Source organism: Physella acuta, unplaced genomic scaffold, assembly GCF_028476545.2.
Source record: "Physella acuta isolate Inbredline_101_S28 unplaced genomic scaffold, ASM2847654v3 ptg000150l, whole genome shotgun sequence".
Classification (NCBI taxonomy): Eukaryota; Metazoa; Mollusca; class Gastropoda; family Physidae; genus Physella; species Physella acuta.
In genome coordinates, this window is record NW_026731669.1 from 279511 (window position 1) to 304405 (window position 24895).

Genomic DNA, 24895 nt, shown 5'->3' on the forward strand with positions numbered 1-24895 from the left:
CACACACTAAGCTTTCTGTCACAGAACTTAAAACTATTTTACATATTAAAGTACACAACAGAAGTTAGCATTAATGTATCACTTTTCGACACATCATTTAATTGCTGTATTGTTATTTTAATATGTTAGAGTGCATTATGTATTTTCACAGGTTGGTTGAAAAAAGTGTAACTTCAATTTGGTATTTTCATTTATGTTGTCTGTTTCTTTAATTATATCTTAGTCATTTACAAGAAATCAATACTTATTTTGCTATTACTTTCCAGGTTACATTATGCCCTTCTTTCATAAACTCGAGAAAATAAAAATTAAAAATTTACACAAGCATCACGTTTTGAACGTCACTCTTTTTAATATGTGTACAAATTGGATTGCCGTGTACCAAATTAAAAATATTATTAGCCTCTCCAAGCAACAAATATTTAAAACATAGGAATTTAAATTACTATACAGTAGCTAGAGAAACCTACTATAAGTATTGCAACATTGCGTAAGTTCGGAAATTCCTGATCTGATATTCATCCACACAGTATCACGTGACACTTACCTGGGGGTTTAAGCTATTTTTAGAAAATAGGTCAAATGGTTTTTTTAACACTTTTAAGTTAGTCACCAAACGTTACAGGTACTAAAGAATTGTTTTTTGTTTTTAATTAATTGTATGGCTTTTTCTGTTTTTACTTGTTTAAAATGTTTTCATCATAGAAAGAAGCCATTAGAAAACAGGTGAGTCAATTATTTAAAAAGTAGGCAATGGCAATATTTAATGTAGAACACACACACACACACACACAGATATATATATATATATATATATATATATATATATATATATATATATATATATATATATTATGCATATTATTTTTATTTATCTATATTTATATATGTATTTTCTTTCAATATGTATTTGAAGAAGATTTGGCTACACTGATGATGTAATGTTAGAAAGTATGTTGGGACATTTAAAAAAATATTCCTGTTATTGCCTTAACACCTATCAGCACATTGCTACGTATACAAACGTTCCCTTTTACTGACCTTACACAAGTCTTTAATTTGCCCGGGTGGTCATAAAATGCATTCTGTTTTCATAAGACTTATGCAAAAAGTTGTATATGCACGAATGCTGTAAAAACGAGAAAAACAAGAGGTTTAAAGATAAACTAAATCAGTACATTTCACACCGATAAGGATGGTATGAAGTGCTTGGTGAATTTAACTCCTCTTTGGGGATAAAAAATTGTGACGCTGAATGAGGCCATTGCTAAAGAATTAAACCACGGGATCGTCTTTAATCGGGAACTGGAGATGTAAATGTTGCAATTGAGGTATTTATTAATGTCAAAATTCTCACTCGCACATAAAAACGCGCGAAAATACATAGGCACATACACGCAGGCACATATGCGCATACAAACACTAACACACCGTTAAAACTTAGTTTTTCCGGCTTAGGAAGGTTTATAACATTTAGATTTTTTTAGTTAACAGACTATCCAGTAAGTAGGCTCGTATGTCCGAACTCACCCCACAATGTAGCGCAGTACCACAGGTAAGTCATGGGGTCTAGCACTTATTGGCTTACCTGGTAAGAACCCAGGGGTCGATAACGACCAACATGCAGTGATCGAACCGACATCTTCAAAAGCTAGTTAGTCGGAGTTTACTGTGTCGAGGCCAGTCTGGTTAATGGGAGCTCTGTCATAAAAGTAGCTAGACTCTCCAAAATGTTTCAAATCCAAAACATTTATTTACCCCGAAACCTTACGAGTAAAAGTAAGTAAAGTTTCCCTTTCAAACCTGACGGTCTATGGGGCAAGTGAAGTAGAGTTCACTTGTTTCTGTGACCTCTGCATATGAAGAGTAGCCTCACTTTATAAACGTAATTTTAAGAAAGTGAATATATACATTGATTTAGCCTGATTACGTCAGATCTTTCCTTTTTCTGTTACAGATGTTTCTAAGCATATTAATTTTAAGCAAAAAATACGTATTTTATTTAACCTTTTAAGAGTAGCCTCATTTAGTTTAGAAACATCTTCTGAATGCTAAGATAAAAGTACGACAGTTGCTAAAAATATAGGCCTACTATAATATTTAATTGTAATTGTTGTTTCCTCATCAGATTGTATGGCGAAGATCTCATAAAAATTGATTTGAGAAATGTCATCTAAAAGAGTGTGCAGGACAAGGAGTTATACATGTAACATTACTTAATTACTAATGTATGTGTTGTTCTTCGTTCATCAATACACAAAAGACGTTCGCCCGATAATTTTTAACCATCTTTTCTGTCCTTTTGTCTTTACTTGAACAAATATGTCACAAACAGTGGCGTAGGCAGGGGGGGGGTATATATATAAAAAGTATGAGGGGGGGTGCAAATCGAAAGTTTGAGGGGGGGGGTGTGCAAATCGAAAGTTTGAGGGGGGGGGGGGTTGCAAATCGAAAGTTTGAGGGTGGGGGGTGCAAATCGAAAGTTTGAGGGGGGGGGGGGGGTGCAAATCGAAAGTTTGAGGGGGGTGGTGCAAATCGAAAGTTTGTCCCCGGGTAAAAATTGGAACCCCCCCCCCCCCCCTTGAGACGATCCTGGCTACGCCACTGGTCACAAATAAACCAAACAAGTTATTTAGCCAGTGCGGTGTCTTAATTTTCCATACACAAGTAATAGCGGGAAATAAAACAACCGTGATAGTTTATTTTTACAGCTAAGTTATAAATAGAATTTCGTGGTAACTGGCTGAATGGCCATTTTGAAAACTTTTTATCTTGAAGCTAAAGTAAGGTAAGAGCTTTGATTTTCCTTTTGATGTCTTAGTTTATAATTATGTTTATAGAATATATTATGAATGTGTGTTAATTGCTATCATTGGATTGAAAACACATTATTGAAAATTAATTAAGAAATAGGTAGTAGTTATTTACTAAAATATGCAAACATTATTTATATCATAGAATAAAGCTGATTTCACATTTAGTCCTAAATATACCTATTCAACCTATTATATTAAACAGCAATAGCTTTCAGCAACGTTTTGGAAATTGCCAGTAGGTAATAATAAATATTCTCATGCAGCAATTCCTTCAGTGTTCCTCTTGTTTTAAAATTAAATGGAGAAGATATATATAAGGCATGTGTTTGGATACAATTCTTGGACATTTTCATTTAATTATTGAGTGTACCTGTTTGCTATGTCTAAATATAAATGCAAGCATACCAACTTTGTTGAAAACATTTGAAACAACGTTACGGAAGTTTCTACTATAGTGGAAAAAAACACGATATATTTTTATCGAGGCAAGTACCGGTCGAGTTATTGAATTCCTAGCTCAGGTTAAGGTTTTTTTTCTGCAAAGTTTTTAACTCCCGTTCCACACTTTGACGTTGGTGGGAGGATGATGTAGAAGAATACCTAACATCACCGTCCCTTACTATTCCCTAAACTTGTCCTTGTAGCGGGAGTGAGGGTCTTGGATGTTGCCTATACCAGCATATATAGAGCATGTAGGTTTTTCTAAATGTATCTTCATAAATCTATTTAGAATGAATTCTTCATTTAAAATAGGCTTACATTGTTAAAGTGAATTTTAATAGTACAAAGAATTTATTTCTATGATGCAGCTTTTATGATAAGTTGAAAGTTATGTTTTGTGAACAATTAAGTCCATAGAAATAACCGAGGATAAGCATCTCATGTTGTAATGTTAGCTACATTATAATTTATTTTCATATTGTGATTACATATTCAAAATTACATTTAATGACAACTATAAAAGCAAATTTGAAAGAAACAGCTTACCACCATATGTGCAATGATTATAACAAAAACCAAAATGTTAAACTTAAACACCTAATGTTATCTGTATAACTCTTATGTTATTTTCTTTCTTTTACTTTTAAGAGAAAATTGTCTGTATACTAGGTTACTATATTCTATAAATTTTTGGACGACGTGGGGGAGTTTGCAGAGCATATGAAACCAGACCCCACGTCCATTATTCCATCCGGATCTGATGGGTACCTGAGTAAGATTGCGAAATATAACATCGACTGTGTGTAATGCAGTTAACTCACTATCTCTAAATTCGCCGAGCTCAAAATAAAACTCTACTTCATCTGTCAAATCGACCGTCAGATCTGGGCGCAACCTTACCTACATTTAATGGTAAATGACTAACAATGTTAAACAGCGTTGTCGGACAAGAGTGAACATAATTGCTGATTCCAAAAGTTCAATTTGGAACTGTAGTTGGGAATATTGGGACTAATTTCAGGCTTTGTGGTGACCTGTACTTATAAAGATGTTTTGAATGCGCCGCTTTTATTTAATACATGTTTGTTTGTATTTCATACGATATAATATATAATTATATTCCGACAATTTTGTAACGCTGCTTATACGATTTCAAAATGCTAAATTAAAAATGTTGCTAAATTTTGTAATTTAAATTCTCAATAGCAAGGATGATATAAAATGAAACCTTTTAATATACTTCGTAAAGGATGTTTCTGCGTTCCACCAACATTATTTTTCATTACATTCTTATAACTTATAAAAATCAAATTAAAATATATATTTGATGAAACTTTGGCGAGAAAAGTAGTTTTAAATCCTTGACAGACTTGTGAAATTCTCAAAGTCTACCCCGGATAAATGTGTTTCAATACAGTAAATTCCCTCGTATCATAAAACATGGCTACATGTATAATTGTTTTAAATTCCCTCATAATCTGTAAACAGTGTGTAGGTAGAATCAAGGTTTTTTAAAACTCTTTCAATATTATATATTTATAATGTTCATTGTACTTATTATCAAATATTATCAAAAAGGTGTCTTCTTATTAACACATTTTGATGTATAATAATCAGTGGCGGAACTAGAAAAAATGGGCCACCCCGCAAAAAAATTTTTTGGGCCCCCCATATATATATATATATATATATATATATATATATATATATATATATATATATATATATATATATATATATATATTTCGGGTCCCCTACCAATGCCGCAAGTAAGAACCGCGCATCATGAAAGTATTGAAAGCCCACTTCATATGTAGCGGCTTTTCGTGCTATGGACTTTGTTGTTTTTTTTAAAAGAATTTGCCGGCGACAGCGTGTGTTTGATTGTAGGGAACTATAAATAGAACTCGGCCTTGAGGATGGTTAAAAAATACAACTATAAATAACTGTTTTAAATATGTAAAGAATTTGTCAACAATTTTTTAACCTCCTTTTTGGTCCCCATCCCCTGCCCCATCCGCCACAGTATACCTTGGAGGATCGGTCAAACAGTTACGTGCCCTCTGTTTAGCTATCAAAGGGAGGGGGGGGGGGGGCAACGAGTCAAAGAAGTCATTCAAAATTTGAAGAGTTGCCTATATTTTACACTGTAGTTTGTGTAATGGATTTTATCTTTTGCGGAAGAGCGTGGTATAGTGACTGTAAAATAAAGATAATCGTACCGCAGCTACAGTGTTTTTCTTTTACAAACCAAATATTAAGGCAAAAATTAAATTCAAAATTAAAAAAAAAAAATTTTGGTCAGCCGTGGGCCCCTAAACGGCCTCCCCCCCCCCCCCCCCCCGCGCATTGCGGGGTCTGGCGGGACTGTAGTTCCGCCCCTGTTCATCAGGTAAATGAACAACTACTGACTAGTGTCTTTAACAAAATGTGCAGAAGTGGTCAGTTTACAGTTTACAGTTCATAGACGGTTCGTTAATCTATGCATTACATCTTATTGTAAGAGTAAGGGTGTGGTGAGGGGTAGAAGTGAGGGGGAGGGGGGAGGGGGGGGGAGAGTTGGGAACGGAAGGGGACAAGAAAGCGCCGATAAACATCTACATCAATAGTGCCGACTTTTTCCGATCGTCTAGAAGACCAGGATAGTCGCCTCGCCGCAACATTTCCCCAGCCCGATTTCAAAGCGTACCGGCACAGTCAAATTTCAGATGCTTCGTCTTTGAAGTTGTCTATATGTCTGGCGGTCTCTCGAGCTATAGTCAGTGCATTTTTCTCAAAGACGTTTGCCGACTATCGTGTTTGTTTGTAACTGTAGAAGAAAGATGTAACTCGACCTCCACCTAATTTTTTTTTAATTTTTTAAAAATAATTTAGCCAGGATTTTTGGGCCCCCAATTGGTCTGGGCCCCCCCGCATTGCGGGGTCTGGCGGCACTGTAGTTCCGCCCCTGATAATAATAACAGTTTAAATCTCAAGCATCATTGAAGTGATTGATAGGTTATTTTATTGTGTAAAAACTGTTTACACTTTATTCTTAGTACTTGTATATTTTTAGGTGTTTTATCTAATATATTGTATTGCAAATAATTACATGTAGGGCCTAATTATTTTGTTGTAATGTATTACCCATTTGTTGCGCTTGTCTAGATTCTACTTTTCAATTTTAGATCAAAATCTAGATTAAGTCTAGATCTAGATCTACTCTAGATTTCTAGATCTGGATTCTAGAGATCTACTCTAGATTTCTAGATCTAAATCTAGAGTTAGAGATCTAGCCAGAGTCTAGATCTAGATTTCTAGATCTAGACTTTGGCTATAGATCATAGATATAGATCTAGTATAATATAGATCTAGACATAGACTCCATGGCATAGAGCCAAGAGTTTTAGTCTTCTTAAGAGTAGTACTTCAGTAGATCTAAATCTTAGTTTTGAGTTAGTCTAGATCCAGGATCTAGATCTAGATCTATATCTAGATCGAAATCTAGTAAAGTAGTAATAGATATATCTAGATCTATATTATGTTTTAAATAGTTTATATAGTTATAGTATAGTGACAATCTAGATCTGGAAAAGGATGATATATCTATTGAAAATCTATTCTAGATCTAGATTTATAATATCTATTCTATAGGCCCTACATTTAAGGCCAAGGCTATTCCTAATACTGCTATTCACAGTCGACTTTGAATAGACACTCTGAACATTTTATAATATTGATCTACATCTAGAGTCAAATAAAAGGGTGGAAGTTAACATTTAGATATTAGATCCATAATTTGACAAATAATTATAAAATAAAAATAATGCAAAGAGTATAAACATTGAACCAAGTAAATTTAAGTAAATTAGGCTATAACAAATAGAAGTAAGAAGTGGTACCATTTTAAGCAGTAAAAAAATTATCTTAAAGTATTTACTATTTAGTATGAAGTCTGTAAGAAGACATTTTTGGGATTAATAGAGGAGTATTTTCAATTGTTATGTAAATTTTTTGTTTCAATAATTAACTAGATCTATATGCTACAGGGCAATAAATAAGTAGATCTACAACAAATATAAAACTATAAAGGACAAACTGATTATCTTTCAAAAGTTAATCTTTTTACATTTTATTAAGACCTAAGAATTCATTTTAAATACTAATCTTTTCTATGTGACTACTATTCTCTTTATATTCATAATAGTTCAAAATTAAATGTTATAACTGATTTTTATTAAGCTCATTAAAGATCCAGGCTAATTAGGTAACTTATTTGCTGTAATTACTACTTAACAAGATTCTTCTGAAAATATTTTTATTTAAAGTGTGATCTGAACTTTTGGGCATGGGGATATTCAAAACTAATTAGATTAGGCAATGTATTTACAGAAGCTGTTGAGCATTTACATTGTGTATTTTTCTGTTTCAATAAGTTACAATTGCTGCAAACTTAGTTCTGATGTGTTAATTGATATTGCTAATTACAATACAACACTCAATATAGTTATTAAATATAGTTGAGAAAAATTAACAGCAAATTAGCTGATAAGCATATTAAGTCTATATGGTTTACAAAAAAATGCAATTAAACTCAATAGTCATTAGCTTCGATTTAACTTAAATTTGCTCTTCTACTTCTAGGCTCACACTTTTGACTTTTATGAAAATAAATTATTTTTTTAAAAAGTAAACATTGATCAACATCGTTTCCATGAAAATAATCAGATGCTTTTTTTTCAAGCTTTAGTGGCAATTGTGAATGACAACTGGTTGATATCCAAACATTTGTAAACAAGTTAAGCAAGTAATTTTATTCTGCATTTTTAAGGTCTCATTTTCAAATATAACTCCTACTTAAGAAAAATAAATAGTTGAAAATCACAAATAATTTATTAAAATCTTTATCAAAAGCTAATATCAAATAAATAATAAGCTTGTATGTGCTATGTTTATACCCAAAAAAATTATCAACAGTATTTTTATTTGAGGTATATATTTTAGGTAGCTTTTTCACTGTTTAGTTAGTAGAAACAAATTTATTTTATGTTACAATACTACATGTTTATTAAACTTGAGGAACTTTTATCTGCAGATGTAAAGTTAATTCTGAACTTACTAAGCCCTAGTTACTATTTGATATTAATGATCTATAATCATATCTAAAGTAACACAAACCATGGAAAACCCCAAAAAAGTGAGAAAAAGAAATTTGGAGCCACCAAGTACACCTGAAGGTAGAGCCAGATAAATGTTAAATCATTCTTTTGACCAAAGCTATAAGTAATTCAGCTAATTTAAAAACTATTGTTGCATTTTTAACATTCAAATAATTTAAAAATCAATTCCTTAATAATTAACATGTGATTTCTATAAGTTTTAACAACAAAATGCTCAATACCCAATGAATTCTATGAAAATGTATTTTCTTACATACCTGATTAAGAACTTTGAGTATCAAAGAAGCTGTAAAAGTTGTTCTCAGTAATGCCACATTTCTTGTCACTGTAATTATGAAGTAATGTATGTGTTCTTTTCTTATTTTTTATTTTAGATGTGCCATACTGTGAGAGTCTAAGTAAAGTTTTCAAAAGTGACCAAACAGGTGTCTTTATTCCAGGTGAGATATGACTAACATAAGACAACTCTAGTCTAAACAATTAAAAATCTGTGCTAACATTTAGATGACTTTTCTATAGTTAATTTAAAGTTGATTAAAGGAAGGACATAGTAAAAGTTTAATTTGTATATATATCAGTATGCTTAATTAAGTGTTAGTGTAAACATAGTATTATCAAAATAATAATAGGTGCATTTTATATCAGTGTTTAAATTTTTAGGTTGTTTAAATAATTTGTTTTCCTATTCCTGCAGGAAATCATGAAGCTGAGATGTGCTATGGAGGAGAAGCTGATCTACACAAACATGTTACTGGCTGTAAGAAAAATCCAGGTCACAAAGGTTTTATACCTCTTAAAGATTTCAACACAAAATATCTCCCCGCACGTTACCATGACGACGACCTCATGTCTGAGACAATCAAAACAATGGCAGCCCTAACTGTTCAGGTAAAGACTAAATTCACCAGTCTAGAGAGACCAGAGTTTTACCCAGACACGCATGTTCCATATCCATGTTATAATGACAGAGGAAGTCACGTGATGAGGTTAGGGACGGGTAGGTTGAGGTGTGTGCTCAAATACATTGAGAGTGACAGAACTTGTCATTGTGCCCAGTGTCAAGTCTCTGCAACACCCAACAAAGTGTGGGGGGAGGTTCGTGTGCAGACAGCCACACATGTGGTGTTTGATGACAGTGAGGCGAGACAGACCAGGTGTGTTTTAGGTTTTGATGACAATAAAAGTCCAGTGGTCAGTCTTGATGGCTGGGAGGTGGGGGGTGGGGCAAACATTGAGAGAGACAGGTGTGAGTTGAGTTATGTGACATGTAACTTAGAGTTGGTTGGTGAACTGTACAAGATGTGTGAGCGCTTTGATGATCTATGTAGGGGAGTAATAAACAAATACGGTAGATTTTTTTTTGAGGACAGGTTGACCGTTATAGTGTCACATCCTCATGGCTGTCCTAAACAGGTCTCTGTAGGACAATGGACACACAAACGTGAGAGGGATAAGGGCCTCACCTGGACCAGGTACTGGTACACAACATGTACATGTCCAGGCTCCAGTGGAGCGACTGTCTACAGACCGGGATATAGCGGGATATTTTATTACCATCCCCACAGTGGATCAAACTCTGAAGGAAATTATAGTGGGGAGTGTTGAGAGACTTATTTAACTGTTAGTACTCTTCCCTTGTCTACACAATGTAAACAAACAAAATGGCGGAGCCGTTCCCGTCAATAAATTGTGTTAAGACTTGCATGTCTTGTAAACATTTTATTACATTTAAATGATTAAAACAAATCTTTGAATTGTTTTAAACCGTTTAACCGTCAAACCTTGCATCTACCATAATGTATTATTGGCACTTTACATGTTTATTATCGTGAATATTTTCTCTGTAACAAATGTCGGCACAATTTTTGTTCTAACCTTACCATGAATTGACAGGTTTTAACTTTAAAAATTAAATTTCTTGCTATTTTTATTTGTTTACAAAATTATAACAATTAGAAAATAAATGCCCAAGCTAAAAATACGTTGTTCTGTTTTTTATGGACCAATTAGTATGTTTTCTAAATTATAAAATGAGCGAATTGTTGTCAAACAACTTTTGTTACTGATGTCGTTGGTTTTAAAACCACAATGCTGCCATTAAGCCTTTATAAGGATAAATAACTGTCATTTCAATGAAGTGAAGTTCAAATAAACTTAACTGATACTAGACACAATCGTTAATATCTACATCGTGTGTTGTCCTACTTCAAAAAAATGTTTATTCTTATTTATTCTAGATACTTTCACCAACTGGTGACAGAGCACTTGAATGTTGAAATGTAAGTCTCTGGTACCTGAGTCAATCCAGCTCTGATGAGTACCTGAGTAAATTGGGTAATTTAAACTCGGCTATGACGGCATAATTTAAACAGTGTTTCTTCCTAACTTTTTTTCTCCCGGTGGGGGGGGGGGGGGACACGGACTAAAATTTCCGGAGGAGAGGGGGGGGGGCGGTCCATTATTAAAAGTAAATAGTTTCTATATAAATTCGATTTTGTTCGGTGGGGGCGGGGGGCGGAAGAGATGCCTGGAAGAAACTCTGAATTTAAACATGTCATGTTTTAAGAAATAGATGAACTCTATTTTATCTGCTAGATTGATCTTCAAATTTTAAAGATAACGTAACTTGCTTGGATTTTATGGCAAAACTTGGTAAATATTGGTAACATTACAAAAAATGATTAATGTGCACAAAACCAAATGTTCATTATGAGTGCACACAAATTTTAAAGATTAAACAGGTAGTTTGTGTTTATAAAATATATTTTAAAGCTATTTTGATACATGTTATATTGATCAAAGTTATTACAAGCTGTACAGGTAAAAAAAATACAAAAGACTTTTGGTCTGATAGCAAGGCATGTTGTTAATTTCATATCTTGAAAACTGAATTGTAAAACAAAAAACGTTTACAGTCAAAGGGAAGCAACAATAAAAATAATTTTAGAGAAAAGAATATCATGAGTATCTTTCTTTTTTCCTGTTCCCGTCAATAGTTTATGTCGTAAATTTCTCTATACTTAACAAAGGAATATATTGACCTCTATCATATTATAGGGACATTCATATATTGTATAAATTGTGTTACATAATATGACATCTTCTTAATGTATTTAATGTTTTGTTGTATCTTTGGTCATTTAGTATTAGTGCCTTTAGTTGACGCTGTACTGTAAACTCTGCACGAACAAAGTATCGTGGTCGAAGGGAAATAACGAGTAAAATATTTCACATTCAATAGAATTTCATGGTTGTCTTTCTTCATATTTAATTTCAGGTCCATAACTGTTTTGTCAACGTTATTGCAAACATCAATAAAAACACTACCAAAAGTGATGCTACCGAAACAGCATGTAACGTTTACCTATCTATCAGCCAGATAGATGGTGAACGTCCCCGGATTCTTTTTTCGGGGTAATATGCAAATGACTTAAAGCCTAAATGGATGGACACTAACTCAACAACACACTAGGGCTCGAATTCGATGTCTAGGGAAAACTAGTGATACTATTGAAATTAACACTCATCCAATCTGCATACAACCTTTAATAAGCGAACACAGTTGTGGCAGAACACAAGGTTAAACTAGATAAAATATTTAATTTATAAAATGACAAAACCCAACTTACAAAGCGTAAGAAAAAACACTATCACAGATTTCAACACTGTATAAAAATAGCCACAGGCCACACAACACTGCTATAGCTTCAAGAATCACTTGGCGACAAGTAATTTTATACTAGAAGACTAAATCAACTTAAGACAGCATAGCACACACAGGACTTAAGTTCTCTCACGTTCAAATGGTCAGAATCTATTGCCGGACAATATGGACGGCTTGGTCGTAATGGACCGTTTGTTCAAGGTAGACTGCCTGATCAAGGTAAACTGCCACGTGTGGCGAGTGTGCGGTGCAGTTAAAGACTTATGCAAAAGGGGAGGTTATCCTCAACTCAAGTAGCCATTGGTTGGGATGGTCATCTGATCAGAATCAATCAATCAGATCTTAATGGAAAATTTCTGGGTCCTAGACACCTTAATAAGACAGTGGAAAAACCCCAGTAGTTGCACCATCATTCCATATAAGGTATTATACAATGTCAAAATAAAACATTACTGAACCTAAGTAGGTCACATCCCCTCCCTTTTTGGAAGTGACAGATAGGTTCCACAAAAACATACATAAGGAACCAATCTGGCAATGAGAATAAAAAAAAATGTTTTACAAATGTAGGCAATCAAAATCATAATACCAGATGAAAATATCCCTGAACATAAAAGGGAAGTAACTCAAACTTTTACATTTGGTGAAAGGGGAGTAACCCTTCAAAAAATAATCATACATCAAAATCCCTCAAAAAAGGGTATTACAATCTTTCCATGTGGATATTAAAAGTGGTAAACCCGCCAGGGTAAGACCTTTATTTCAATGACTAGCTACAATATCAACTGAGTCATGTGAGACATATTATTAAAAAAGATTACATATAATCAAAAACCACCTTTAATTAAGGTTCACCTGAAAATAAACAAAATATTCAATAGGATTGGAATTTTGAAAAATTCAAAACTCATACCACTCATTTTAATGTGAAAACACAACACTTGTGTATGGTCTTAATGAACCACAAAACATGTCACATGATCAATGTGTGCAATAAGATTTTACATCCTTGACAAACAATCAGCCACAACATTATCACTACCCTTAATGTGTGAAATTTCCAGATTAAAATTTTGGAAATATAAACACCATCTCAATATTATTTGGTTTGTCTGTCCTAACTTAGAGGTAAATTTCAGGGGATCATGGTCAGAATGTCCAAACACAAGTTGAAAAGGAGAGTAGCCTAAAGAGTCCTGGACACAGTCCCTCGCGGCGAAAATAATCAAAGGAACAGTCTCATCCCATTGGGTGTTACTATTAGCGAATGTTCTTAGCATGGTTTTGAGGGTTTGGTGGAACCTCTCAAGTACGCCTTGAGACTGAGGGTGGTAGGCTGAGCTGGTGATGTGGGTAACGCCTAGCTTGGCTAGTGCTTCCTGAAAATGGTGACTGGTGAAGTTGCTGCCTTGATCTGTTTGCACGATTCTAGGTAATCCAAAGGTAGTGAAGAACCGGGTCATGGCTCTGACTACAGTCTTTGCCTTAATGTTCCGTAAGGGGAACGCCTCGGGAAAACGGGTACTTGAACACATAAAGGTAAGTAGGTACTCGTTGCCCGCCTTGGTTTTAGGCAAGGGACCTACACAGTCGATGACGATTTTAGAAAAGGGTTCTTCTAATACAGGAATCGGACTCAAAGGGGCCTTAGGAATTTTCTGATTTGGCTTTCCGGCCAACTGACAGTTCGTGCAACTTCTGCAGTAACGCGACACATCATTTCTCATTTTGGGCCAAAAGAACAGTTCTTTGATCTTCGCCGTCGTTTTAGTGACTCCTGGGTGCGCTGACATTGGATGGTCATGTGCCAGTTTAAGTATTTCATGCCGATAAGGTGGAGGGACCCACAGCTGGTTTTTACCCAACCATGGTTCGGCTGGTGAGGCATTCACTGGTATCGAGCGACGAAAGAAGAGGCCGTTCTCGGAGAAATACTCCCCATCGTCAGATGATACAGATTTTTCGACCATTGCTTTGAGTTCCGCGTCGACTTATTGAGCTTTAATGATGTCTTCCTGAGATATTCTCAGGGGTAAGCCCAGACTTGTGTTCTCTAGAAGCATAGACTCCAGTTTGGGAGTCGAATTTCTTGACGATGATGGTAGGTGTGGTTCAGACGTTGTGTCAGCCAATTGTTTGGTCTGGCTTCTTGTCACCACACATGCAGGATACAGTTCATTATCATTATCTGGAACTGTTGAGAAAGGGTTTGGAACCGTACAGGGGTATACTTTGCTTCCCGCAAGGTCATTCCCTAAAAGTAGGTGTACTCCTGGGACTGGAAAACTATCTATCACACCTAAAATGACCTCACCTTCGACGAGATGATGTTTCAGGGCAAACTTGTGTAGAGGGACGACAGTAGATTTTGTCCCCACTCCCTGGATAATGGAAATCCTTCCGGTGTTCGTCTCAGTTGTAATGTCCATTGAACTTTTCAAAAGGAGTGATTGTGACGCTCCTGTGTCTCTTAGGACGGTGATATTCTTTTGAGACAACGGATCACCTGGTTTGCTAATGATGGCTTCGGCAATGAAAGATAAAAAGTCAACTTTTCTCGATCCCTCGAGATCGATAGACTCGGAAGAAACTGGATGGTGGCGAGAACAGTCAAAAAGTGACTGCACATAATGTGTGGAGACTTGACTACCTTCTTGCGGACACTTAGGGTTAGAGTCCTTTAGAATTCTAGAGTTCATAGTTGAACTGGCTGCTTGAGGGGATAGAGCATAGTGCGCAGAAGTACGCACCACCTCTCTGTTATATTGACGACGTTTGTAACAGTCCTTGACAAGATGACCAGGTCTTTTGCAGAACTGGCATACTGCTCGACGATTGAGAGTTGATCTTGGGTTCTCTCTGGACTGTGATGCCTTCAAGTGTTGGCCAACAGGAGGATTGCTGCCAAAAAGGGGAAGCACGGGGTTGAGGCGGTTTCCTGACACTGGTGGTTTCTTATGCACCAACATATATGTGTCAGCCGACTCAGCAGCCTTCCGGATGTCAATTATCTTGTTATCCAGTATGTGTAGTCGTATCTCTTCAGGCAGGGACGTTAGGAATTCTTCCCTTAGGATAAGTGACCTGAGTTTCTCAAACTCAGAAACTTCCTCAGAGTGTAGCCACCTTGAGAATATTTTCTCCTTTTCAAAGAGAAATTCCACATATGATTGAGTGGGTAACTTGCGGAGTGCTCGGAATTTCATCCGATAGGCCTCGGGCGTCAGTGCGTAGGCCTTCAAAATGGCAGTCTTGACCAAACTATAGTTATTTTGAACGTCGTGAGAGAGTGCCTGATATGTTTTTGCAGCTTTCCCAGTAAGGACCGAGCTCAATAAAGCATTCACATGTCTTCGCTAAACTCTCAAATGAGTTAAAGAAAACGACCAAATCTGTTTCATCAAATTTAGGCACTAATTTCCCAAATTTGGCAATCACTTGCCCTACCGACAACTTTTTTGGATCTACCAGAGAAGTGACATCACTAACTTGACCAAACTCTAATTCCAACCTCCTCTTATCTAAAGCAATTTTAGCCTCTAACTCCTGTTTCTCTAAAGCAACTTTCTCCTTCTCTAAAGCAATTCTAGCTTCTAATTCTATCTTCTCTAGAGGTTTCTCCTCGCGGAGTAACACACCAGCCAACAAACTTTCATCAAATACTCCTTCATTAATAAAATGAACAACAATTTTATCTCTCAACACCTCTGATTTCTGCGTAACAGAATAATCCAATTTCAATTCCTTAACAACTCTAATCAAAACTTTTCTACTCAACTTTTCTACCTCCTCAAAAGTGGGATTAGATAAGAAAGACTCCATAACACTAACTTTCAAAAACACAACAAGCCTAGATTCACTAACTTAACACGGTGCGTTGGGCCGTGTACTTGACCTCTTCAATCTAGGACGTGACACGTCTGACTATTGACCTAGATAATTCTAGCCTTGCGCGCGTTTCAATAACACGGCTTCACTGGATAGAAAAACAACTAAATCAACTAAACTTAGTGTTTAACTGATATAACCAACAACTGGAACGACAGATTAAATCTCGGCGAGCCCCCACTTTGTAACGTTTACCTATCTATCAGCCAGATAGATGGTGAACGTCCCCGGATTCTTTTTTCGGGGTAATATGCAAATGACTTAAAGCCTAAATGGATGGACACTAACTCAACAACACACTAGGGCTCGAATTCGATGTCTAGGGAAAACTAGTGATACTATTGAAATTAACACTCATCCAATCTGCATACAACCTTTAATAAGCGAACACAGTTGTGGCAGAACACAAGGTTAAACTAGATAAAATATTTAATTTATAAAATGACAAAACCCAACTTACAAAGCGTAAGAAAAAACACTATCACAGATTTCAACACTGTATAAAAATAGCCACAGGCCACACAACACTGCTATAGCTTCAAGAATCACTTGGCGACAAGTAATTTTATACTAGAAGACTAAATCAACTTAAGACAGCATAGCACACACAGGACTTAAGTTCTCTCACGTTCAAATGGTCAGAATCTATTGCCGGACAATATGGACGGCTTGGTTGTAATGGACCGTTTGTTCAAGGTAGACTGCCTGATCAAGGTAAACTGCCACGTGTGGCGAGTGTGCGGTGCAGTTAAAGACTTCTGCAACAGGGGAGGTTATCCTCAACTCATGTAGCCATTGGTTGGGATGGTCATCTGATCAGAATCAATCAATCAGATCTTAATGGAAAATTTCTGGGTCCTAGACACCTTAATAAGACAGTGGAAAAACCCCAGTAGTTGCACCATCATTCCATATAAGGTATTATACAATGTCAAAATAAAACATTACTGAACCTAAGTAGGTCACAAGCACCAATGATGTCGTCAACTTGTGTCGTTTAAACCTTACAGAAAGAGTCTTCAAGTGGCTATTAATACAATAGTGCCAAGCTCCGTAGCCTACAAAGAGACAAGTTCTTGTACACGGTATAAAGTGCCCAAACCGTTTGGTTTCTTTGAGACAAAACAATGCAGTTAAAAGTTTACAATATTTATCAAGATACAGACAATAGTCACAGCTGTATCAGAAAGAGAAAAAGGCGTCAGATACAATTTGACGACTACATTAAATAAATTAGGACCGGCTTTGTGTACAAGTGTCAGTAAGTGCATCCACCGATTTTGATCCAAAGGGATTCTCCTGGTGTGAGCTGTATGGCAAGGAATATGCATAGTAAAATTGTCTTTCTGGTTCGTGTAGTGTGGCTGGGTGTAGTGTGGCTGGGTGTAGTGTGGCTGGGTGTAGTGTGGCTGGGTGTAGTGTGGATTGGTGTAGTGTGGCTGGGTGTAGTGTGACTGGGTGTAGTGTGACTGGGTGTAGTGTGACTGGGTGTAGTGTGACTGGGTGTAGTGTGACTGGGTGTAGTGTGGATTGGTGTAGTGTGGCTGGGTGTAGTGTGGCTGGGTGTAGTGTGGCTGGGTGTAGTGTGGCTGGGTGTAGTGTGGCTGTGTGTAGTGTGGCTGGGTGTAGTGTGGTTGGGTGTAGTGTGGCTGGATGTAGTGTGGCTGGGTGTAGTGTGGCTGGGTGTAGTGTGGCTGGGTGTAGTGTGGCTGGGTGTAGTGTGTCTGGGTGTGGTGTGGCTGGGTGTAGTGTGGCTGTGTGTAGTGTGGCTGTGTGTAGTGTGGTTGGATGTAGTGTGGCTAGTGTAGTGTGGCTGGGTGTAGTGTGGCTGGGTGTAGTGTGGTTGGATGTAGTGTGGCTGGGTGTAGTGTGGCTGGGTGTAGTGTGGCTGGGTGTAGTGTGGCTACTGTGGCTGGGTGTAGTGTGGCTGGGTGTAGTGTGGCTGGGTGTAGTGTGGCTGGGTGTAGTGTGGTTGGATGTAGTGTGGCTAGTGTGGCTGGGTGTAGTGTGGCTGGGTGTAGTGTGGCTGTGTGTAGTGTGGCTGGGTGTAGTGTGGCTGGGTGTAGTATGGCTGGGTGTAGTGTGGCTGGATGTAGTGTGACTGGGTGTAGTGTGGATTGGTGTAGTGTGGCTGGGTGTAGTGTGACTGGGTGTAGTGTGACTGGGTGAAGTGTGGCTGGATGTAGTGTGACTGGGTGTAGTGTGGCTGGGTGTAGTGTGGATTGGTGTAGTGTGGCTGGGTGTAGTGTGACTGGGTGTAGTGTGACTGGGTGTAGTGTGACTGGGTGTAGTGTGACTGGGTGTAGTGTGACTGGGTGTAGTGTGGATTGGTGTAGTGTGGCTGGGTGTAGTGTGGCTGGGTGTAGTGTGGCTGGGTGTAGTGTGGCTGGGTGTAGTGTGGCTGTGTGTAGTGTGGCTGGGTGTAGTGTGGTTGGGTGTAGTGTGGCTGGATGTAGTGTGGCTGGGTGTAGTGTGGCTGGGTGTAGTGTGGCTGGGTGTAGTGTGGCTGGGTGTAGTGTGTCTGGGTGTGGTGTGGCTGGGTGTAGTGTGGCTGTGTGTAGTGTGGCTGTGTGTAGTGTGGTTGGATGTAGTGTGGCTAGTGTAGTGTGGCTGGGTGTAGTGTGGCTGGGTGTAGTGTGGTTGGATGTAGTGTGGCTGGGTGTAGTGTGGCTGGGTGTAGTGTGGCTGGGTGTAGTGTGGCTACTGTGGCTGGGTGTAGTGTGGCTGGGTGTAGTGTGGCTGGGTGTAGTGTGGCTGGGTGTAGTGTGGTTGGATGTAGTGTGGCTAGTGTGGCTGGGTGTAGTGTGGCTGGGTGTAGTGTGGCTGTGTGTAGTGTGGCTGGGTGTAGTGTGGCTGGGTGTAGTATGGCTGGGTGTAGTGTGGCTGGATGTAGTGTGACTGGGTGTAGTGTGGATTGGTGTAGTGTGGCTGGGTGTAGTGTGACTGGGTGTAGTGTGACTGGGTGAAGTGTGGCTGGATGTAGTGTGACTGGGTGTAGTGTGGATTGGTGTAGTGTGACTGGGTGTAGTGTGACTGGGTGTAGTGTGACTGGGTGTAGTGTGGCTGTGTGTAGTGTGGCTGTGTGTAGTGTGGCTAGTGTAGTGTGGCTGGGTGTAGTGTGGCTGAGTGTAGTGTGGCTGTGTGTAGTGTGGCTGGGTGTAGTGTGGTTGGATGTAGTGTGGCTAGTGTAGTGTGGCTGGGTGTAGTGTGGCTGAGTGTAGTGTGGCTGGGTATAGTGTGGCTGTGTGTAGTGTGGCTGGGTGTAGTGTGGCAGTGTGTAGTGTGGTTGGATGTAGTGTGGCTAGTGTAGTGTGGCTGGGTGTAGTGTGGCTGGGTGTAGTGTGGTTGGATGTAGTGTGGCTGGGTGTAGTGTGGCTGGGTGTAGTGTGGCTGGGTGTAGTGTGGCTACTGTGGCTGGGTGTAGTGTGGCTGGGTGTAGTGTGGCTGGGTGTAGTGTGGCTGGGTGTAGTGTGGTTGGATGTAGTGTGGCTAGTGTAGCTGGGTGTAGTGTGGCTGGGTGTAGTGTGGCTGTGTGTAGTGTGGCTGGGTGTAGTGTGGCTGGGTGTAGTATGGCTGGGTGTAGTGTGGCTGGATGTAGTGTGACTGGGTGTAGTGTGGATTGGTGTAGTGTGGCTGGGTGTAGTGTGACTGGGTGTAGTGTGACTGGGTGTAGTGTGGCTGGATGTAGTGTGACTGGGTGTAGTGTGGATTGGTGTAGTGTGACTGGGTGTAGTGTGACTGGGTGTAGTGTGACTGGGTGTAGTGTGGCTGTGTGTAGTGTGGCTGTGTGTAGTGTGGCTAGTGTAGTGTGGCTGGGTGTAGTGTGGCTGAGTGTAGTGTGGCTGTGTGTAGTGTGGCTGGGTGTAGTGTGGTTGGATGTAGTGTGGCTAGTGTAGTGTGGCTGGGTGTAGTGTGGCTGAGTGTAGTGTGGCTGGGTATAGTGTGGCTGTGTGTAGTGTGGCTGGGTGTAGTGTGGCTGTGTGTAGTGTGGTTGGATGTAGTGTGGCTAGTGTAGTGTGGCTGGGTGTAGTGTGGCTGGGTGTAGTGTGGTTGGATGTAGTGTGGCTGGGTGTAGTGTGGCTGGGTGTAGTGTGGCTGGGTGTAGTGTGGCTACTGTGGCTGGGTGTAGTGTGGCTGGGTGTAGTGTGGCTGGGTGTAGTGTGGCTGGGTGTAGTGTGGTTGGATGTAGTGTGGCTAGTGTGGCTGGGTGTAGTGTGGCTGGGTGTAGTGTGGCTGTGTGTAGTGTGGCTGGGTGTAGTGTGGCTGGGTGTAGTGTGGCTAGTGTGGCTGGGTGTAGTGTGGCTGGGTGTAGTGTGGCTGTGTGTAGTGTGGTTGGATGTAGTATGGCTAGTGTAGTGTGGCTGGGTGTAGTGTGGCTGGGTGTAGTGTGGCTGGGTGTAGTGTGGCTGTGTGTAGTGTGGCTGGGTGTAGTGTGGCTGGGTGTAGTGTAGCTGTGTAGTGTGGCTGGGTCTAGTTGTGTGGCTGGGTGTAGTGTGGCTAGTGTGGCTGGGTGTAGTGTGGCTGGGTGTAGTGTGGCTGGGTGTAGTGTGGCTGGGTGTAGTGTGGCTGGGTGTAGTGTGGCTGGGTGTAGTGTGGCTGGGTGTAGTGTGGCTGGGTGTAGTGTGGCTGGGTGTAGTGTGGCTGGGTGTAGTGTGGCTGTGTGTAGTGTGGCTGGGTGTAGTGTGGCTAGTGTGGCTGGGTGTAGTGTGACTGGGTGTAGTGTGGCTAGTGTGGCTGGGTGTAGTGTGACTGGGTGTAGTGTGGCTAGTGTGGCTGGGTGTAGTGTGGCTGGGTGTAGTGTGGCTGGGTGTAGTGTGGCTGGGTGTAGTGTGGCTGGGTGTAGTGTGGCTGTGTGTAGTGTGGCTGGGTGTAGTGTGGCTAGTGTGGCTGGGTGTAGTGTGACTGGGTGTAGTGTGGCTAGTGTGGCTGGGTGTAGTGTGACTGGGTGTAGTGTGGCTAGTGTGGCTGGGTGTAGTGTGACTGGGTGTAGTGTGGCTGGGTGTAGTGTGGATTGGTGTAGTGTGGCTGGGTGTAGTGTGGCTGGGTGTAGTGTGGCTGGGTGTAGTGTGACTGGGTGTAGTGTGGCTATGTAGTGTGGCTGTGTAGTGTGGCTGGGTGTAGTGTGGCTGGGTGTAGTGTGACTGGGTGTAGTGTGGCTGTGTAGTGTTGCTGGGTGTAGTGTGGCTGGGTGTAGTGTGGCTGGGTGTAGTGTGACTGGGTGTAGTGTGACTGGGTGTAGTGTGGCTAGTGTAGTGTGGCTGGGTGTAGTGTGGTTGGATGTAGTGTGGCTAGTGTAGAGTGGCTGGGTGTAGTGTGGCTGAGTGTAGTGTGGCTGGGTGTAGTGTGGCTGTGTGTAGTGTGGTTGGATGTAGTATGGCTAGTGTAGTGTGGCTGGGTGTAGTGTGGCTGGGTGTAGTGTGGTTGGATGTAGTGTGGCTGGGTGTAGTGTGGCTGGGTGTAGTGTGGCTGGGTGTAGTGTGTCTGGGTGTAGTGTGGCTGGGTGTAGTGTGGCTGGGTGTAGTGTGGCTGGGTGTAGTGTGGCTGGGTGTAGTGTGGCTGGGTGTAGTGTGGCTGTGTAGTGTGGCTGGGTGTAGTGTGGCTGTGTGTAGTGTGGCTGTGTAGTGTGGCTGTGTGTAGTGTGGCTGTGTAGTGTGGCTGGGTGTAGTGTGGCTGGGTGTAGTGTGGCTGGGTGTAGTGTGGCTGGGTGTAGTGTGGCTGGGTGTAGTGTGACTGGGTGTAGTGTGGCTGGGTGTAGTGTGGCTGGGTGTAGTGTGGCTGGGTGTAGTGTGGCTGGGTGTAGTGTGGCTGGGTGTAGTGTGGCTGGGTGTAGTGTGGCTGTGTAGTGTGGCTGGGTGTAGTGTGGCTGGGTGTAGTGTGGCTGTATAGTGTGGCTGGGTGTAGTGTGGCTGTGTGTAGTGTGGCTGTGTAGTGTGGCTGTGTGTAGTGTGGCTGTGTAGTGTGGCTGGGTGTAGTGTGGCTGGGTGTAGTGTGGCTGGGTGTAGTGTGGCTGGGTGTAGTGTGGCTGGGTGTAGTGTGGCTGGGTGTAGTGTGGCTGGGTGTAGTGTGGCTGGGTGTAGTGTAGCTGTGTAGTGTGGCTGGGTCTAGCTGTGTGGCTGGGTGTAGTGTGGCTAATGTGGCTGGGTGTAGTGTGGCTGGGTGTAGTGTGACTGGGTGTAGTGTGGCTGGGTGTAGTGTGGCTGGGTGTAGTGTGGCTGGGTGTAGTGTGGCTGGGTGTAGTGTGGCTGTGTGTAGTGTGGCTGGGTGTAGTGTGGCTAGTGTGGCTGGGTGTAGTGTGACTGGGTGTAGTGTGGCTAGTGTGGCTGGGTGTAGTGTGACTGGGTGTAATGTGGCTGTGTGTAGTGTGGCTAGTGTGGCTGGGTGTAGTGTGGCTGGGTGTAGTGTGGCTAGTGTGGCTGGGTGTAGTGTGGCTGGGTGTAGTGTGGCTGGGTGTAGTGTGACTGGGTGTAGTGTGGCTGGGTGTAGTGTGGCTGTGTGTAGTGTGGCTGGGTGTAGTGTGGCTTGGTGTAGTGTGGCTGGGTGTAGTGTGGCTGGGTGTAGTGTAGCTGGGTGTAGTGTGGCTGGGTGTAGTGTGGCTGGGTGTAGTGTGGCTGGGTGTAGTGTGGCTGGGTGTGGTGTGGCTGGGTGTAGTTTGGCTGGGTGTAGAGTGGCTGGGTGTAGCGCAGCTGGGTGTAGTATACACGTTATAATGCTGCACAATACTCTAGATGTGGTAGTATATCATCTTGATCAGGGGTCTATAAACTTTTCGTCACGAGGACAGCATCAAGTAGCAGTTCGACGGCGAATCAAAACATTGATGTTGTTTTTAATTATTTATGGAATGTTATTTTATACAGTTATTATCAAATACACATTTCTACACAGGAAAGCATATCATTGTATAAGAAGAATAGTGAAATTGTTTCCTAGATGACTGAATAGAAGACATTTCTGGGTTTTGATTAGATGTCCCTAATATCAGCTGTGACCTGTTATCAACAATGACCTGAGATTATCATCAGACAAGTTTGTTCTCAAGTTGTTCTTTACGTATTTCATTCTTGAAAATGTTTGTTCACACAAGTATGTTGTTCTAAAAATTGAAAAATTATATTGATACAAAAGTTTTGGCATTAGGAATGTCTTATAAAACGCCAACAACCCTTCATTGAACTTGCTACTAATAACCTCCATCAGCAGTTACTCTGTGCATCACTTCATATGCCTTTATATCCAAGTCATAAATTCGCAGTTGAAGGTCTTTGGTAATCTCGCATGCAAATGACGTAGGAAACTCAGCTGTTGTTTCAGCCATAAATACATTGTACAAATGAAAATGCTACAGTTGCTGGCCTGTTCTTGTTCCAAGCATACACAATCTTACAGGTGAATAATATATTTCAGAAACATTGGTTGTAGAATATATTTATCTTTAAATATCTGCTTCACTTGTCCAGCCAAGCCTTTCTTTGTGCTTCTAATGTTTTTTCCTGTACCAATACTCTGGCAACTGAGGATAGTCGAATCCCAGTTAGAATCTGCAAATATTTTCTCTTCAACTCATCGAATAAAATCATCATCGGTAACAGTGCCATACATGATTTGTAGTGAAGCCAGTTCTTGTTTTATGTTCTTGTCTGCAAATCGGCGGGCAAGTGCATTTGCACCAAAGCTACTTTTTCAAATTGTTTTGACTTTTCTGGGCAAAGTTTCTTAGCCCCATCCAACAAACTTCTGGCAATAATGTTTTGCAATGTAGCGATCGGTTGAAAAACATAAACACTACTACACTCCTCTATTTTATTCGGTAAAAACATAACATCAACGTAAGCAGCTGATCTTGGCATGATACACTTGCATTTCCATAATTTGTTTTTGTAGACAAAACTATCTCCACGGCCCGGGTGAGAGGGCCTCGCGGGTTGCATCCTGCCAGCGGGCCATAGTTAGAAGACCCCTGATTTAGATGAATACCATGAGGTGTAAAAACAAAACTACAGATATTTTTCCATTTTAATGAATATAATACGATAACAAATATACAGCTTTCTTTTTGTTTAAGTAAACGTTATAAAGTAGTACTAGGTATCAATCATCTAATTTTTATCAAATATATAAATTCTTTTATATCCCATTTCCGACACGACCTAAGTATTATGGCTCGTTAGCAAGAATTTTATTTTGTGTTGTAACAATATGGTAAAAAATTAAAGGTGTACTGAAAAATGAATTTTTTTTTATTTTACTTATTTTCTAATTATAAAATAACATGTTTTGAAATGGTTTGAAATTTTAAAATCCGTGATTTCCTTAAAATATATTATGAAAGAATTCAATCATTTTATTGTTTACATTTTGCCTTTTACTTAAAGACCAACTAGACTACCCGTCATCGCTTGGATAACTGTGGGTTTTGGGGCCATCCATAAAAAAAAACATCACGTCTGTTACTTATCGTCACAAAAAAACAGATCTTTTAAAAACACCGATTTCGGACTATCCCTTCATATACTGACGTCACGGGCGACCTACTCAACTCTACTTCACCTGCCCAGTGTCCCGCCAAGTCTCAGACAACATGTTTTTTTTTCGTTTAAAAAAACTATTCCGGCCGAGCATGTCTTTGACCACACTATCCCTTCTTATGCTTAGGACAAAGAAACGGATGAACTCTACTTCACCTGCCCTGTATTCCGTCACGTTCAGATAGGCAACTTTATCATTCACATCTAAAAAATAAAATAAAAAATTAAATTTATTTTAATATTGACGTGATGTGTCTAGAACCCATGCCACCCGCATGAAAACCTATTACACTAACAACTTAGCTATTTTTTATGGTATACTTTAATACTTTGAGTCTCCTTATGCAAATTGATTTACGCGCATATTCCCTATCTAGATCTAGATCTAAGTCTAGTAGTAGT

The 24895-nt window shown here is 39.9% G+C and overlaps 1 protein-coding gene across 10 annotated transcripts; it reads left to right on the forward strand.

The window, feature by feature from the left end:
* The first annotated feature begins 618 nt into the window (after nt 1-618).
* LOC131935601 (uncharacterized) lies at nt 619-10780 on the forward strand. Of its 10 annotated transcripts, none has more exons than XM_059292101.1 (8): nt 619-726; nt 1488-1555; nt 2129-2206; nt 7981-8043; nt 8332-8473; nt 8791-8856; nt 9111-9304; nt 9787-10780. In XM_059292101.1, exons 5-8 carry the CDS (start codon nt 8416-8418, stop codon nt 9823-9825), a joined length of 357 nt encoding a protein of 118 aa, XP_059148084.1. In that variant the 5' UTR covers nt 619-726; nt 1488-1555; nt 2129-2206; nt 7981-8043; nt 8332-8415; the 3' UTR covers nt 9826-10780. The 10 variants fall into 10 exon arrangements, with proteins under 10 accessions (XP_059148084.1, XP_059148083.1, XP_059148076.1 ...); XM_059292100.1 differs by having other exon boundaries at nt 9830-10780; XM_059292093.1 differs by having other exon boundaries at nt 627-726; nt 7981-8067; nt 9111-10780.
* The last annotated feature ends 14115 nt before the right edge of the window (nt 10781-24895 follow it).

Coding starts and splice junctions, on each gene's coding strand:
- LOC131935601 (XM_059292093.1), top strand. CDS start 8,416: ATGGAAAACCCCAAAAAAGTGAGAAAAAGAAATTTGGAGCCACCAAGT. Junction 8,474..8,790: donor GCCACCAAGTACACCTGAAG/GTAGAGCCAGAT, acceptor TTTTTATTTTAG/ATGTGCCATACTGTGAGAGT. Junction 8,857..9,110: donor AACAGGTGTCTTTATTCCAG/GTGAGATATGAC, acceptor CTATTCCTGCAG/GAAATCATGAAGCTGAGATG.